At 36.6% G+C, this 16,376-nt stretch overlaps 1 protein-coding gene across 3 annotated transcripts in view; it reads left to right on the top strand.

Annotated features, from left to right (window-relative positions):
- LOC134382633 (cytochrome P450 2C19-like) overlaps nucleotides 1–16,376 on the top strand; it is a 53,422-nt gene that overhangs the window by 208 nt on the left and 36,838 nt on the right. The window contains exons 2-5 of one of the 3 annotated variants that reach the window (XM_063103349.1): nucleotides 1,118–1,280; nucleotides 1,451–1,600; nucleotides 4,509–4,669; nucleotides 6,092–6,268. In XM_063103349.1, the coding sequence (XP_062959419.1) occupies nucleotides 1,118–1,280; nucleotides 1,451–1,600; nucleotides 4,509–4,669; nucleotides 6,092–6,268 (651 nt within the window). The remainder of the gene's footprint in view (nucleotides 1–1,117; nucleotides 1,281–1,450; nucleotides 1,601–4,508; nucleotides 4,670–6,091; nucleotides 6,269–16,376) is intronic. The other 2 variants (XM_063103351.1, XM_063103352.1) reach the window with 2 other exon arrangements.

Here is a 16,376-nt window from a genome sequence, read left to right as displayed (position 1 = left end):
AAGTAAATTGAAACTAATTTTAAGTAAAATATACTCTTGGAGGCACAATATTATAATAGATCATCATAAAGTAAAGTACTTTGATGTTTCTTCTTGCTTTTTCTTGTCTGTCATTGTTAGAAACAGTGGAAGGAAGTAATGTGTTTTGTGAGTAGAGAAACAGTTAGGCCCTTGTAGGGTAGAATTAGAATAATAAAGTGGCAAATGTTGGGAGTGCTGCTTTCCTTATTTGTTTTATAGCCATTTCTCATGATTTTTTTTTCTAAATGTAAATGACAAGGGAAGTGTGTGTTCCTGATTAGAGATTTTATTCAAAAACTCACCTACTATATTTGCCTTATGTTTTATTCAGAATAAACATGAAAACTGAATTTCTCTGAAGAATCAATTTATGCCTGATGTCAAGGAAATAGCTCTGGGTTCAGGACGAGTATAAGTGAATGAATTGGTGGTGTCAGAATTCTTTTGGATTCTGCAAAAAGCTGCTGCTTTTGGCTAAGAATACTGAAGGATGTTACAAATTGTTCTTCCAGGAGAAGTGGCTTTTCCTGGCACTGCCCATGTGGTGCTCACTCTTTCTGTGCTAGTAATACCAGCAGGTCCCAAACTGGGCTGAAAATTAGAATCACCTGGAGTGACTTTATAACTATAGATTTCCAGTGTTTATCACAGGGCTACTGAGTCAGGATACACATGGGAAGAATTTTAGAGTGGATCCTGAAGCCATCAGCTGGGTATTGGTCTCAAGTTGGGCATGGGTATCTGATAAATTAGGTTTTCTTTGTAGTAGCTGTGAGGTTCTGAAAATAAATTTGGAATTCTCTGACCTCAGTTTCTTTGTAAGACAGGGCAAATAAACCTGGTGAATGTGTTGGTATAGGGATTAATTGTAATCTGTGTACCAATTGCCTTGGTATTGTATGGCACATAATAGGCCATCCATAAATGACAGATTTAACAATCACAATCATATTTACAAACAAAATTCAGAAATATTTGAAACTTCATGTAACAGAATAAAAGCATAGGAAACACAATGATAATGTCAGTCTTCATCAGGCAAAATGTATGAATAAAATAGCAACTTCTTTTGCTATTATTTTTGCTTCTTCCCCAGTTCTCAAAAGTCTATGGCCCTGTGTTCACTGTGTATTTTGGCCTGAAGCCCATCGTGGTGTTGCATGGATATGAAGCAGTGAAGGAAGCCCTGATTGATATGGGAGAGGAGTTTTCTGGAAGAGGCATTTTAGCAGTGGCTGAAAGAGCTAATAAAGGACATGGTAGGTGTGCGTGTGCCTGTGTCAGCATTGGTAATGGGGGTGGGAGGATGAAAACAGAGACTTGAAGAGCTGCTCAGGCAGAGCTTGGCCCATTTGTCTAGCTGCCCAGTGTCAACTCCCTATTCCTTGTCTGGAATCACCCTCCTACTTTTTTGCTCTTCTTGTGGTAGGAATCATTTTCAGCAATGGAAAGACATGGAAAGATATCCGACGCTTCACACTCATGACCCTGCGAAATTTTGGGATGGGGAAGAGGAGCATCGAGGACCGTGTTCAAGAGGAAGCCCGCTGCCTTGTGGAGGAGCTGAGGAAAACCAAGTGTGGGTGCCTCTTTACTCTGTAGCACTGACCTTAACAGACCACTCTCTCCTGTGATCATGTCCTTGGAAACATTTCAGGGACAGCCAAATATTTCATCATAAGCAGTGGTTGTCAGGACTCATGTGGAGTAGGGATATTTTATAACAGAGAGCCGAGGAAATTTTGTGTGTCCATGTTTTGTGTGTACAGGTATGATTGTGCATGCAGTGTAGGTATCAAAGGTCATTTAATCCTACTTTCTTTTAAACTTTGCTTTTCTTTGTTTTCAAATCAGAAATCATGAATATATGCTTAGACTTCATTTTATGAAGGGGTTAAAAAGTAACATTTTCCCCATAGCATAAATGTGGAGTGCCTATTTCAGAACATTTAATAGAGAATACTTGGCAAATGGACATGGTGGGAATGAACCTACCTCACCCTTATGGAGCATGAACCAAGTGACATATACTTTCACTTAATTGGGCTGGGTGTGAATGAACAGCCTCATCGACATGTCTGGGGGTTTCTTACAGGCCCTTGCCTACAGTTCTTGCCAGTAGTGATGCTATCTAGGGGTTTAGGCATATCTCAATACAATTTTCATCCATTATGGTTTTTCTGGAAACACAGCACTACTTACAAAATATCAGCATGAATTATTTCTTATTACCCACTACTTACTGTATTGATTTATACATTTGAGTAAATGTATGCTAGACCAAAATTGTACCAAATATACAAATACCAATTTATAATTTATTTAAATAGGTTTTACTACTATCAATAATGCTTTAAAAAGTTTACTCTTTTTAAATTGACACATACTAATTGTACATATTTATGATATACAGAGTAATATGTATATACTCTGTACACTTTGTTATGTATACAGTGAAACAAGGCGCACAGTGTGTAATGATCTAATAAGGGTAACTAGCATATTCATCACTGCAAATGTTTATCGTTACTTTGTGCTGAGATATCAAACTCCTCTCTTCTAGTCATTTGAAAATATATAATAAATTGTTTTTAGTTATGGTCTCCAAGTACTATTATAAAACACTAGAACTTATCCTTCTTTTTTTTTTTTTTTTTTTTTTAAAGATGACCGGTAAGGGGATCTTAACCCTTGACTTGGTGTTGTCAGCACCACGCTCAGCCAGTGAGCGAACCGGCCATCCGTATATGGGATCCGAACCCGGGGCCTTGGTGTTATCAGCACTGCACTCTCCCAAGTGAGCCACGGGGCGGCCCAGAACTTATCCTTCTTATCTAGCTCTTATCTTGTTTCAAGTTTGTTTTACCCACTAATTACTGTATTGGTATATATATTTTGAGTGAATATATGCCAGATCATAATTCTGCAAAATACACAAAAACCAATTTACAAAATGATTTATTTAACTAGACTTAACCTATTATCAATAACTCTTTACTCTGCCTTCCCTAAGTGTAATTTGTCTCTGCTTTCAGTTTTGCATATCTCTTTTCTCCATGTTTATTGGATTTGGGGTTAGAATTTTATGGTAATTATCTTCCTCCAATTGCCAGCTCTCCTAACTATGATGTACTTGTAAATCTGATTTTCAGTTTGGATTCCAAATTACCTTATTTTAAAATTCTCTCTTCCAAATGAACTGAAAGGGAAGACTAAAAATCAGATCTTACCTGTTAATGAAGCACGAGCGCATGCACGCGCACACACACACACACACACACACACACACACACACACACAATCCCCAGGAATCCCAAATTACTCTACTTCAACTTAGCCAAAAAAAAAAAAAAAAACTTTTCTGAATGTTTAGAGCCCTGGAGTGTTTTAAACGCCTCGCATGGAAGCAGTTAGCTCAACAGGTTTCCTATTGTTCAATTCCCTACCATTTACTCAGAACAGTTTTGATTCAAGTCAGCCTTATTTGGGGTCTATAAATGTGAATTTGAGAGCTTCTTATGTGTAGGTTTATTGATCATTTGATTACAACCTTTTTATTACATAGACTCACCACCTAAAAAGAAAACTATTCATGTAATTGAATTTCTTTAACTGCAAAATGATAGACTTGGCCTAACTGATGGGCACATTTTAAAATTTATTTAAATAATACATTTCTGTTGATGGTTATACAGGACAATATCTCAGAATTCACAAAAGGGTGGCTTTGCCCTACTAAATTAAATGTGGAGGTTGATTGGACATGATAGACATTTACTTACTATGGAAGGAAATAATTTTTTAAAAACATTTAAGTGAGAAATAAAAAGATTCCTTTTGCAAATTTATTCTTTTCTTGCCATACCGGGGATTTATATTTTATATAAAAACTTCCCATGTTATTTTATTTATTTTTAGAAAAACTAGTCCATTGTATACTTACTGTTCATTCATATTAGTTTGTCCTCACATATAACATGGATGCATTCTGCTTTTCACATTTGTTTCTTCAAATACATGAATTCACTCAAAATCTCTCTTAATTCCTCTCTATTGGTTCAACACATGGCTCTTCCTGCCATTCATTATAAAAAGTTACCAGGTCCCCCACTATTCTATCCCTTTGCATGTCAGAACTTTACACTCTATAGGCTTTGCAGACAGATGTGATTCTGCTTTGAAAACTTAAACTATTCGGTTAAAAAATCTTCTTCCTTCCAAAATAACAGATACCTAGTGTTAAAACGGTGTAAATGATGAATGGATGTGAATTGAGTATTTGAAACAGCATTATTTAATTACCTGGTTTGTAATGGTATGCTCAGGTTTAAGGTTAAAGTGATGTGTTGATTTTATTCATGCTGAATACTTTTTTTTTTCTGTGAGGGGAATTGGTAGGTAAGATATTGCTTAAAATTTCTAATTTACCATTACCTGTTAACAAAGTGTTTTATGTGTACATTTTAATATTTTTTCCAATTCTTTAGCCTCACCGTGTGATCCCACATTTATCCTGAGCTGTCCTCCCTGCAATGTGATCTGCTCCATTATTTTCCAGAATCGTTTTGATTATAAAGATCAGAATTTTCTTAATTTGTTGGAAAGACTGAATGAGAATGTCAGGATTTTGAGTTCCACATGGTTGCAGGTGAGACCAAGGTCTTTTCTTCTTGAGAAACAACTAATGCTCTTTTTTTCTTGACAAGTCCAAAATTCTATACACAACATGCTGTGGAGTGAATGTGTGCAAATCTCAGTCCTGCCTGAGTGGCATGGAGTGCACATCTGGGAAAGATGGCTGAGCTATTTATTTACACACATGAAAACAAATGCACAAATATGGAGATGGCTTTCAAGCCGTTAGCCCTCTAACCAGTGATTTTTCCACTAAACACCAAAGCTATTTCTATAAAGTACTTTGGTGGTTGCCCAAAGGAAGCCCATATCACTCAGTGGACATCCAGGCCCTTTTTGAAAGCTTCCATTATCCACAAGGCTTGTCCTCCAGTCAACACTCACAGACCTTTTGTCATATTACTTGATAAAAATATCCTGATTTAGGAAGAGAATATCTCCTTCAAGAAGGGAGAGTACTTGGGACCCTACAAGTTGCCAGGAAACACTGAGTAGGGTAGGAGTGTTTGATGCTTCAGCTGGGATCTTAGCTGACAAGGTGGCTGGGTTAGGAATGACAAAATAATTGGTTATATGTGTATGAATCATAAACAAACATCAAAATTTTATCCTGTGCTGGATTGCTGTGTTCTTCACTCTGCCTCAATAATAATTATGTGATCTTGGAGAAGTCACTTAACTGCTCTGGTGCACGGTTTGGTTTCAAGGTATCCTTGAGCCCCTCAAAGACACTCAAAGTGGAATCACTTCTACAATACTGATTCCATTTCTGAGGCTGCTTGATATAAATTAAAATGGTTGGGACTAGCTTTGTTCTCTAAATCTGAACTCCCTTAACCTCTGTTGTCATCTACAAAAAACATGAACCATAGAGATCATGCTTTCTTATATTTCAAGTTTGTAGGGAAGAATTAATGTAAAAAAATTAGAGAATTGATATAAAGATGTTTTTATAGTGTAAAAGTGATGTCTGAACCTAGGAAGTAATTATGATCTTTGATACTCTGGTGAGAATTCTCTCTCTGAAATGTCATGAGTTTAGAGAATTATTATACAGATTGAGTATCCTTTATCTGAAATCTTGGGGCCAGAAGTGTTTCAAATTTTGGAATTTTTCTGATTTGGAATATTTGAATATACATAATGACTATGTTAGGGATGGGTCCCTGGTTTAAACATTAAATTCATTTATATTTTATACTCACCTTATACACATGTAGGCTGAAGGTAACATAGTATAATATTTTTAATAATTTTCTTCATGAAACAAAGTTGTGACTACAACTGGTCATGTGAGGTCAGGTGTGGAATTTTTGACCTGTGGCATCATGTTGGCACTTAAAAATTTTTCCTCTTTGGCTCGGTATACAGTATACGTCTTCATTATTATTATTTTTTTCCTTTTTACTTAATAAATTACTGTTTTTCCTTTTAGGTCTGCAATAATTTTCCACCTCTCATTGACTATTTGCCAGGGACTCATAACACATTACTTAAAAATATTGCATATACAAATAGTTATGTTTTGGAGAAAGTAAAAGAACACCAAGAATCGCTGGACATTAACAATCCTCGAGACTATATTGATTATTTCCTGATCAAAATGGAGCAGGTAAAATGTTAATAACAGCTCAGTTATTTAATTGCTCATGCATTTTGTGGTTCATTGAATAGTTCTGTGTTTACTAGGGATGCTTAAATGGTCAGACCAGTTATGATTGACAAGTATTTTAAGTGCATATTGTGTGCATGAATCTTCACTAAGCATCATGGAAAACAGGAAATTAATTTGCTAAATAATTAGAATACATTAACTCCATTCTTTTTTATTTTTGGTGGCTGACCCATTCAGGGATCTGAACCCGCCTTGGTGTTATAAGGTTGTGTTCTGACCAACTGAGCTAACTGGCCATCCACATTAACTCTGTTCTTTAAATAAAAATAATCTGCTTGAGGAGATACAGAATACAGATCACAGGTGAAATAGAAACAGCTACAAACAAGTTGGAAAATGCAAAATATATTACCATAATATGGAGTTGGACAAGATCAATGCATGCGTAGTGAGGGAGAATGGACAAGAATGACTTAACCTAGGTGGGCTTTCTGCATGTCTGCCAGATTGAAATAGACTTTAAAACATTCGCAGGAGGGATACAAGAGGGATTTTCAGAGGGTTTAAGTGTTATCTGTAGAGAAGTAGAGGTGTGTGTCAGGAAAAAGTAGATACATGGAAGAGAGAAGATTTAATTGAGTGTAATCTAAAATGATTTTCACAGATATGTAGTCGGAGGATGGTGTGTATCATGTGATGTCTAAGTATGTATCCTGTTATCACTTCATCATTTATTTATTTATTTTAATGTATTTTAACTTGCCAACATACATTGCAGTTGATTTTTGTGTCTCTTTACCTGTTCCTTTCCCCCTCTTCCTCTCTTCCTATCCCCCACTCCACTACATCATGTCTGCTCACTTGTTGTAATAAGTTCAAAGAATTATTGTGATTGTTCTGCCTTCTTCCTCACCTACACCCTTTATTTGTTTTTATTTTAGTTATTTATTTATTTTTAGCTCCCACAAATAAGTGAGAACATGTGGGATTTCTCTTTCTGTGCCTGACTTGTTTCACTTATGTAATTTTCTCTAAGTCCATCCATGTTGTTGCAAATGGCAGTATCTCATTCTTTTTATAGCAGAGTAGTATTCCATTGTCAAGATATACCACATTTTCCTTATCCACTAATCTGATGATGGACATTTGGGCTGGTTCCAACTCTTGGCTATTGTAAATAGTGTTGCAATAAACGTGGGAGTACAGGTATCCCTTCAGCATGATGATTTCCATTCCTCTGGATATATTCCCAGCAGTGGAATATGGGGATATTCCCAGCTGGGTCATATGGTAGATCTATTGGTGATTGTTTGAGGAACCTCCATATCATTATCCATAAAGGCTGTACTATTTTGCAGTCCCACTAACAGTGTATGAGAGTTCCTTTTTCCCTGCAACCTCGCTTACATTTATCATTCTCAGTAGTCAGGATATTACCAATCATAAATGGAGTGAGGTAGTATCTCAAAGTGGTTTTGATTTGCATTTCCCGAGTCCTGAGCGATGTTGAGCATTTTTTCATGTGTCTGTTTGACATTCGTATATCTTCCTTTGAGAAATGCCTATTAGGCTTCTTTGTCCATTTCTCAATTTGGTCATTTGTTTTTTTGCTGTAAAGTTGTTTTGAGTTCCTTGTATATTCTGGATACTAATCCTTTGTCAGATGTATATTTTGCAAATATTTTCTCCCACAGTGTTGGTTGTCTTTTCACTCTGTTGATTGTTTTTGTTTCTTTTATTGTTTGTTTGTTTTTGCTTTGCAGAAGCTTTTTAGTTTCACAGAATCCCATTTCTTTATTTTTCCTTTGATGCCTGTGCTTTGGGGGTCATATTCATGAAGTCTGCACCAACTCTTACCTCCTGGAGTGTTTCCGCTACGTTTTCTTAAAGGAGTTGTATTGTTTCAGGATGTGTACTTAATTCTTAAATCCATTTTGAGTTGATTTCGGTATATGGTGAGAGGTACAGGTCTAGTTTTTTTCTCCTACATATGAATATCCAGTTTTCCCAGCACCATTTGCTGAAGAGGCAGTCTCTTCCCCAGTGTGTAGACTTGGAGCCTTTGTCAAATTCAGATGGCTGTAGGTATGTGGTTCGATTTCTGAGTTCTCTATAATATTCCATTGATTTGTGTCTCTGCTTTTATGCCAGTATCGTGCTGCTTTGGCTATTATACCTATGTAGTATACTTTAAAGTCAGGTAGTGTTATGCCTCCAGCTTTATTATTTATTTATTTATTTTTATTTTTATTTTTTTTTTGCTCAGGATTACTTCGGCTATGCATGGTCTTTTGTTGTTCCATATAAATGTCTGGATAGTTTTTTCCATTTCTGCGAAAAATGTCATTGGAATTTTGATGGGGATTACATTGAATCTGTAGATGACTTTGGGTAATATGGACATTTTCACAGTGTTAATTCTTCTGATCCAAGAGCTTAGGATATCTTTCCTTTCTCTTGTGTCCTCTTTAATGTCTCTCAACAGTGGTTTGTAATTCTCTTTGTAGAGATTTTTCACATCCTTGGTTAACATTATTCCTAAGTATTTTATTTTATTTTTTTTGGTGGCTATTGTAAATGGGCTAGCTTTCCTGATTTCCTTTTCAGCATGTTCACTGTTGGAGTATAGAAATGCTACTGATTTTTGTGTGTTGATTTTGTAACCTGAAACTTGGCTGAATTAATTTATCAACTCTAAGGTGTATAGGACCATGTCATACACAAACAGGAACAGTTTGGCTTCATCTTTTCCAATCTGGATGTTCTTTATTTCCTTCTCTTCTCTGATAGCTCTCGCTAGGCTTCCAACACTATGTTGAGTAGGAGTGGTGAGAGTGGGCATCCTTGTCCAGTCCCATTCAGGATGATACCGGCAGAGGGCTTAACATAATTGGCTTTAATTTTGTTGAGATACTTTCCATCTATACCTAAGTTCTAGGATTCTTTACCATAAATGAATGTTGAACTTTGTCAAAGGCCTTTTCAGCGTCTATAGAGATGATCATATGGTTTTTGTCTTTGCTTTTTTGATGTGGTGTATCACATTTATTGATTTGCATATGTTGAAACAACCTTGCATCCCTGGGATGAATCCCATTTGATCATGGTGTATAATTTTGTGTGTGTGTTGCTGTATTCTGTTACCTAGTATTTTATTGAGGATTTCCGCATCCAAATTCATCAGTGATATTGGCCTGTAGTTTTCTATTTTTGATGTATCTTTGTCTGGTTTTGGTATCAGGGTGATGTTTGCCTCAAAGAATGAGTTTGAGAGAATAGCTTCTGTTTCAATCTTTTTAAATAGTTTGTAGAGAATTGGTATCAATTCCTCTTTGAAGTTTCACTAGAACCCTGTGGTGAACCCATCCGGTCCTAAGCTTTTCTTTGTTGGGAGCCTTCTGATAACAGCTTCAATCTCTTTTATTGTTATTGGTCTGTTTAGATTTTCTATATCTTCTTGGCTCAGTTTTCATAGTTTGTGTGTGTCCAGAATTTTATCCATTTCCTCCAGATTTTCAAATTTGTTGGCTAATAGCTGCTTATAGTAGTCTCTAATGATTTCTTGCATTTCTGACGTATTAGTTGTAATGTCACCTTTTTCATTTCCAATTTTTCTTATTTGCGTCTTCTCTCTTCTTAGCCTTACTAATAGTTTGTCAATTTTATTTATCTTTTCAAAAAACCAAGTTTTTGTTCCATTGATCTTTTGTATCATTTTTCAGGTTTTTATTTCATTTAGTTCTGCTCTGACCATAATTATTTCTATCTACTAATTTTGGGTTTGGATTGTTCTTGTTTTTCTAGTTCTTTAAGGTGAAGTGTTAGGTTGTTTATTTGCCATCTTTACACTCTTCTGAAGTAAGCATTTAGTGTGATAAATCTCTCCCTTAGTACTGCTTTTGCAGTATCCCACTGGTTTTGGCATGATGTGTGATTATTTTCATTAGTCTCAAGAAACTTTTTGATTTCCTGTTTAATTTCTTCGTGGACCCATATGTCATTAAGTAGAATATTGTTTAATTTCCTTGTGTTTGTATAGTTTCCAGAGTTTCTTTTCTTGTTGATCTCTAATTTTAATAAATTGTGATCTGAAAAAAACACATGGAATATTTCCAATTATTTTGAATTTGTTGGGATCACTGCATCATTTATTGAAAAGGTTATTTTTCCCATTCAGTTGTCTTGACATCCTTGTAAAAATCAATTGAATAGAAATGCAAGGGTTCGTTTGTGGGCTGTCAGTTCTACTCCATTCATCTGTGTCTGTCCTTATGTCAGTAGTATATTGTCTAGAAGTCTTAATTACTGCAGCTTTGCATCAAGTTTCAAATCGAGGAGTATGAGTTCTTCAACTTTTTTTTTCATTGAAACACAGTTGATTATACTGGGTTCTTTTATTAAAACACAGTTGATTGTACTGCATACTCTGTGGGGTACAGAGCTGGATGTGAATACCCATGCCTCAAGACCCCAGCAGGGCACCAGGGTGGTGGCAGCAGCTCACCTACTTGCGGCTGGGTTCGGCTTCCCCTGTCTCCAAGCCTCAGGGCTGTGCTGGGGCCCCAAGGCGGTGGTGGAAGTTCACCTAGTCACGGCTGGGTTGGCTTCCACCAGCTCCATACCTCTGGGCACCAGTGGGTCCCAGGGTAGTGGTAGCAGCTCACCAGTTGTGGCTGTGTTTACCTTCACCTGGTTCCATGCCTGATTCTAAGATGTTGTTGGGGAGCAGCTTAGGGAGAAGGGGAGAGGCAAAGGGGGAGGAAAATAGGATGGGAAGTGGAGGAATGAGGGGGAGCATGATTGAGGTCCATAGCAACCCCTCATCCTAACACGGGAGAGCAAAGGGCTTCCAGCAGTGGCTCAGACATTGCTGAGCTGGTTGAAGATGCTGGGTGGTCATGACTGAAGCCCTTTGACCACTGCTGCCCTGGCTCAGGGGCCTGAGGTGGTTACTGCAGCACCTCAGTGGTCAAAATTTGCTGAATGCAGATGTCAGGGTGGTGTGGCTGAGGCCCTAGGCCCTCTCCACTCCCTGGCTTGTGAGCGTGGGGGGCTTCCAGTCCTTCTATGTTTTAAAGGTGTTCTTTGGTGGTGTTAGAATTTTACTAGTTAATATCAGAACTTGTCTCTCGTGTGTGGGTATTTTGTTTTGTCTTTCAGTTCTGTGTTGGATTATTCACTCTTCCCACCACTTTAATTCTGCACTGGTACTAATTTGTTGTCCATCCTTTGCTTACTTCTAAAATGGGGGAACTTCCTGTGGGGACCAGCACTTGACCCAGGTAGTTGAGCCAAGCTATGCTGCTTCATTGCTGCTAATTCCATGCGGAAGGCTTTTTGTGCAGCTCAAGTTTTAATTGTTGACCTTGTGTGTACTTCCAGATCTTATGAGGTCTGGTACACCTGGGTTGTGTGGTAACTCTGGTCTGGGCCTGAGTCTTTTCAGCAAACTGCACCCCCTGTTGGTCAGTATTTTTGACCAGTCTCCACTGAGTGGACCATCCCAGATTGGAGGACAGATCCGCTTTCCATGCTGTTCCCCAGTATCACACGGGGGGGCCAATCTCCCTCACCACCTGCTCTCAAATACTTCCAATGTGAACCATGTGCCAGTCTCTTGTGATGACTCACTGGCCTCTGAATGGCAGCTTTTTTCTGTTATCTGTGGACCCTCACTTCTATGTTTGTGCAGAGGAAGCCTTTTACTGATGTTTCTAGCCTGGGGACCATCAAAACCCGCTCCCTCCTGCTGCTTCCAAGCAACTTCATAGGAAGGGCGAATCTGCGGATTTTGCGAGCTCCTGCTTCATGAGCTCACCAGCTCCAGACTTGAAGTGGTTGGGGATTGTAATGGTGGGAGGAATCCTTTCTTTCTTTCATTGTGGCTTCTCCTGTCTTCATGAATTCCATAGGTATCTCCTCCTCTTTCCCTCCCTCCCTTCTTCCTTGGCTGTCATTGCTTCTTTAATATTTGTAAATTGGTTGATTTAAAGGAGAGAGTAATGATGGTGACCTTCTATTCCACAATCTTGATGAGAATCTCAGTGTCTTTTTAATCATAGCCAGTCTAACAGGGCTGAGGTAGCACCTCCATGTGATTTTGATTTGCTTTTCCCCACTACTGAGTGCTGTTGAACATTTTTCATGTGTCTGTTGGCCATTTGTATATCTTCCTTTAAGAAATGCCTTTTCAGCTCCTTTGCCTATTTTTCAATTGGGTTATTTGATTTTTGCTGTTAAGTTGTAGGGTTCCTCGTATATTCTGGATATTAATCCTTTATCAGATGCATAGTTTGTGAATGTTTTCTCCCACTCTGTAGGTTTTCTTTTCACTTTGTTCATTGTTTCTTTTGCTGTGCAGAACATTTTTAGTTTGGTTTAACCCCATTTGTTTATTTTTCCCTTTGCTGCCTGTGCTTTTGGGGTCATATTCATAATGTCTTTGCCAATCCTACTTCCTGAAGTGTTTCCCTGTTTTTTTCTTTTAGGAGTATTATAGTTTCAAGTCTTATATTTGTCTTTAACCCATTTTGAGTTGGTTTTGATATTTGGAGAGAAGTACAGGTCTAGTTTCATTCTTCTACTTATGGATGTCCAGTTTCCCCAACATCATTTATTGAAGAGACAATCTTTTCCCCCAATGTATGTTCTTCTTTCCTTTGTCAAAGATCATTTGGCTGTAAGTGTATGGTTTGATTTCTGGATTCTCTATTATTTTTCATTGATCCAAGTGTTCATATGCCAGTACTGTGCTATTTTAGTTACTATAACATTGTAGTACAATTTGAACTCAGGCAGTGTTATGCCTCTGACTTTATTTTCTTTGCATAGGATCACATTGTCTACTCAGGGTCTTTTGTTATTCCCTATGAATGTTCAGATTATTTTTTGCATTTCTCTTAAGAATATCAATGGTATTTTAATGGGGATTGTGTTGAATGTGTAGATCTCTTTGGGTAGTATGGATATTTTCACAATATTAATTCTTCCAATCCAAGAGTGTGGAATGTCTTTCCATCTTTTTGCATCCTCTTTATTTTCTTTCAACAGTTATTTGCTCTTGTTGTACAGATCTTTCACCTCCTAGGTTAACGTTTAATCTAGGTATTTTATTTGTGGGATGACTATTGTAAATGGCCTAGTTTCCTGATTTCTTTTTCTAGTAATTTGTTGTTGGAGTACAAAAATACTACTGATTTTGTTTGTTGATTTCATGTCCTGCAACTTTACTGAAATCACTTATCAAATCTAACAATTTTTGTTGTTGTTGTTGTTGTTTTTAGTAGAGTCTTTAACCTTTTCAATATATAGGATCATGTCACCTGCAAACAGAGACAATTTGACTTCCTCTTTCCAGTCTGGATGCCCTTTTATTTTTTCTCTTCCCTTACTGAACTAGCTAGTACTTCTAATATTATGTTAAAGAGGATATGTGAGAGTGGGCATCATTTTCTTCTTGTTGTTGTTAAGAGGAAAAGCTTTAGCTATTCAGGATGATACTGGTGATGGCTTTGTCACATATAGCTTTTATTGTGTTGAGATAATTACCTTCTACACCTAATTTGCTGAGAGTCTTTCTCATGAAAGGATGTTGAATTTTATCAAGTATTTTTTCTGTGTGTATTGAGAGAATTGTATGATTATGTCCCTGATTTTGTTGACGTGCTGTAACACATTTATTTAGCTGCATATGTTGAACCATCCTTGCATCCCTGGGATGAATCCCACTTGATCACGATGTATAATCTTTTAAAGTGTTGCTGTATTCTGCTTGCTAAAATTTCATTGAGGATTTTTGTGTCTATGTTCATCAAGGATATTGACGTGTATTTTTCCTTTTCTTGTTGTATCTTGGGTTTTGGTATCAGGGTAATGCTGGCCTCAAAGAATGAGTTTGGGAGAGGGACGTTTGTTTCAATCTTTTGGAATGGTTAAAAGAGAATTGGTATTAATTCTTCTTTAAATGGTTTGTAGAATTCAGTAGTAAAGACATTTGGTCCTGGGCTTTCTTTGTCGGGAGACTGCTGATTACTGCTTCATTCTTGTTGCTTGTTTTTATTGGTCTGTTCAGGTTCTCTATTTCTTCTTGGTTCAGTCTTGGTAATTTGTGTGTGTCCAGAAATTTATCCATTTCTTTCAGATTTTCAAATTTGTTGGCATATAGTTGTTTATAATATTCTCTAATTATTCTTTACATTTCTGTGGTATCAGTTGTAATGTCTCCTTTTTCATTTCAATATTTGTTATTTCCGTGTTTTCTCTTCTTTTTTCAGTTAGCCTAGGTAATTTTGTTTATTTTGTTTATCTTCTCAAAAAACAAAATTTTATTTTTCCCCTTTTATATCATTTTTAGATCTCTGTTTCATTTAGTTCTGCTCTGATCTTAATTATTTCTTTCCATCTACTAATTACAGGATTGGATTGTTCTTGTTATTTTAGTTCTTTTAGGGGTAGCATTAGGCTGCTTATTTAAAATCTTTCTATTCTTTTTCTAAATTTATTTTTTGAATTGAATCATAATCGATTATACACATTTATAGGGTACAGAGATGACTATCAGTGTTTGTGTAAATTGTATGGTGATCAAATCAATATTCTTAGCATGTTCATGATTACAATTCACAATTATTCTTTGTGTTCCTTACACAATTACTCCTTAACCCAAATCTCCGTCCCCTTTTCCCACCTCTAGTAACCATAGTTCTCTTCTCTCCTTCTGAATGTACTCCATTTTATTGTGGTCTTCCTTTCCTTTCCCTCCCTCCCTTCTTCCTTAATTTCTTCCTTTCTTCCTTTCTTTACTCCCAATTATGTATGAGGACATGTGGTATTTCTCTTTCTGCACATGGTCTATTTCACTTCACATAATTTTCTCCAGGCTTATCCATATTGTTACAAATGGCAGGCTTTCATTCTTTTTTATGGCTGAGTAGTATTCCGTTTTGTATATATACCACATTTTCCTTATCCAGTTGGCCATTAATGAACATTAAGTTTGCTTCCATATCTTGACTACTGTAAATAGAGCTGTGATGAGCATTCTTTTAATGTAAACATATTTTGCAATAAACTTCCCTCTTAGTACTGCTTTTGCAGTATCCCACAGGTTTTGGTAAGATGTCTTTGTTTTCATTAATAACAAGAAATGTATTGATGTACTGTTTAATTTCTTCTTGGACCTATATGCCATTCAGAAGCATGTTGTTTAATGTCCTTGTGTTTGTATAGTTTCCAGAATTTCACTTGTTATTGATTTCTAGTTTTAATCCATTGTGGTCTGAATAGACACTTGATATGATTTCAATTTCTAAAAACATTTTTGAGACATGATTTGTGACCTAACATGTGGTCGACACTGGAAAATGTTCCACGTGGTGATGAGAAGAATATATTTTCTGTACGTGTTGGATGAGATGTTCTGTGGATATCTGCCAAGTTCAATCGATCTAAAGTGTGGTTTAAATCCTGTGTTTCTCTGTTGCTTTGTTGCCTAGATGATCTCTCCTTTGTTGAGAGAGGGGTGTTAAGTTCCCCAACTATTAATGTATTGAGGTATATCTCTTTCCTTAGGTCTAACAGGGTTCACCTTATATATCTGGGTGTTCCAGTGTTTAGTGCATATATATATTAAAATGTTATGTCTTCTTGCTGGATAGATCCCTTTACATAGTGGTCTTCTTTGTCTCTCTTTATAGGTTTTTTTTTTTTTTAATTCTTTTTTGTCTGATATAAAAATAACTACTCCTGCTTGTTTTTGATTTCGATTTGCATGTTATATCTTTTTCCATCTCTTTATAGTCTGTGTTTTACAGGTGAGATGAGTCTCTTCTAGACAGCATATAGTTGGGACTAGCTTTTTAATCCAATCAGCCATTCTGTGTCTTCTGTGTGGAGAATTTAATCCATTTACATTTAGGATTGTTACTGAGAGATTTTGTGTTTCTCCTGGCATTTTATCAATTTTCATTTATGTGTTTCAAATATCTCCTGTTTCTTTCCCCATTATTGTTTGTCTTATGGTGTTTGTTGGGTTATGGAATTGGAAAGATGTATTTTCTTTCTCTTTCTTTTATTTTATTTTATTATTTTATTTTTTATTTTTTTT

Source organism: Cynocephalus volans, chromosome 7 (genome assembly GCF_027409185.1).
Source record: "Cynocephalus volans isolate mCynVol1 chromosome 7, mCynVol1.pri, whole genome shotgun sequence".
Taxonomy (NCBI): Eukaryota; Metazoa; Chordata; class Mammalia; order Dermoptera; family Cynocephalidae; genus Cynocephalus; species Cynocephalus volans.
This window is presented reverse-complemented; position numbering and strand designations above follow the sequence as displayed.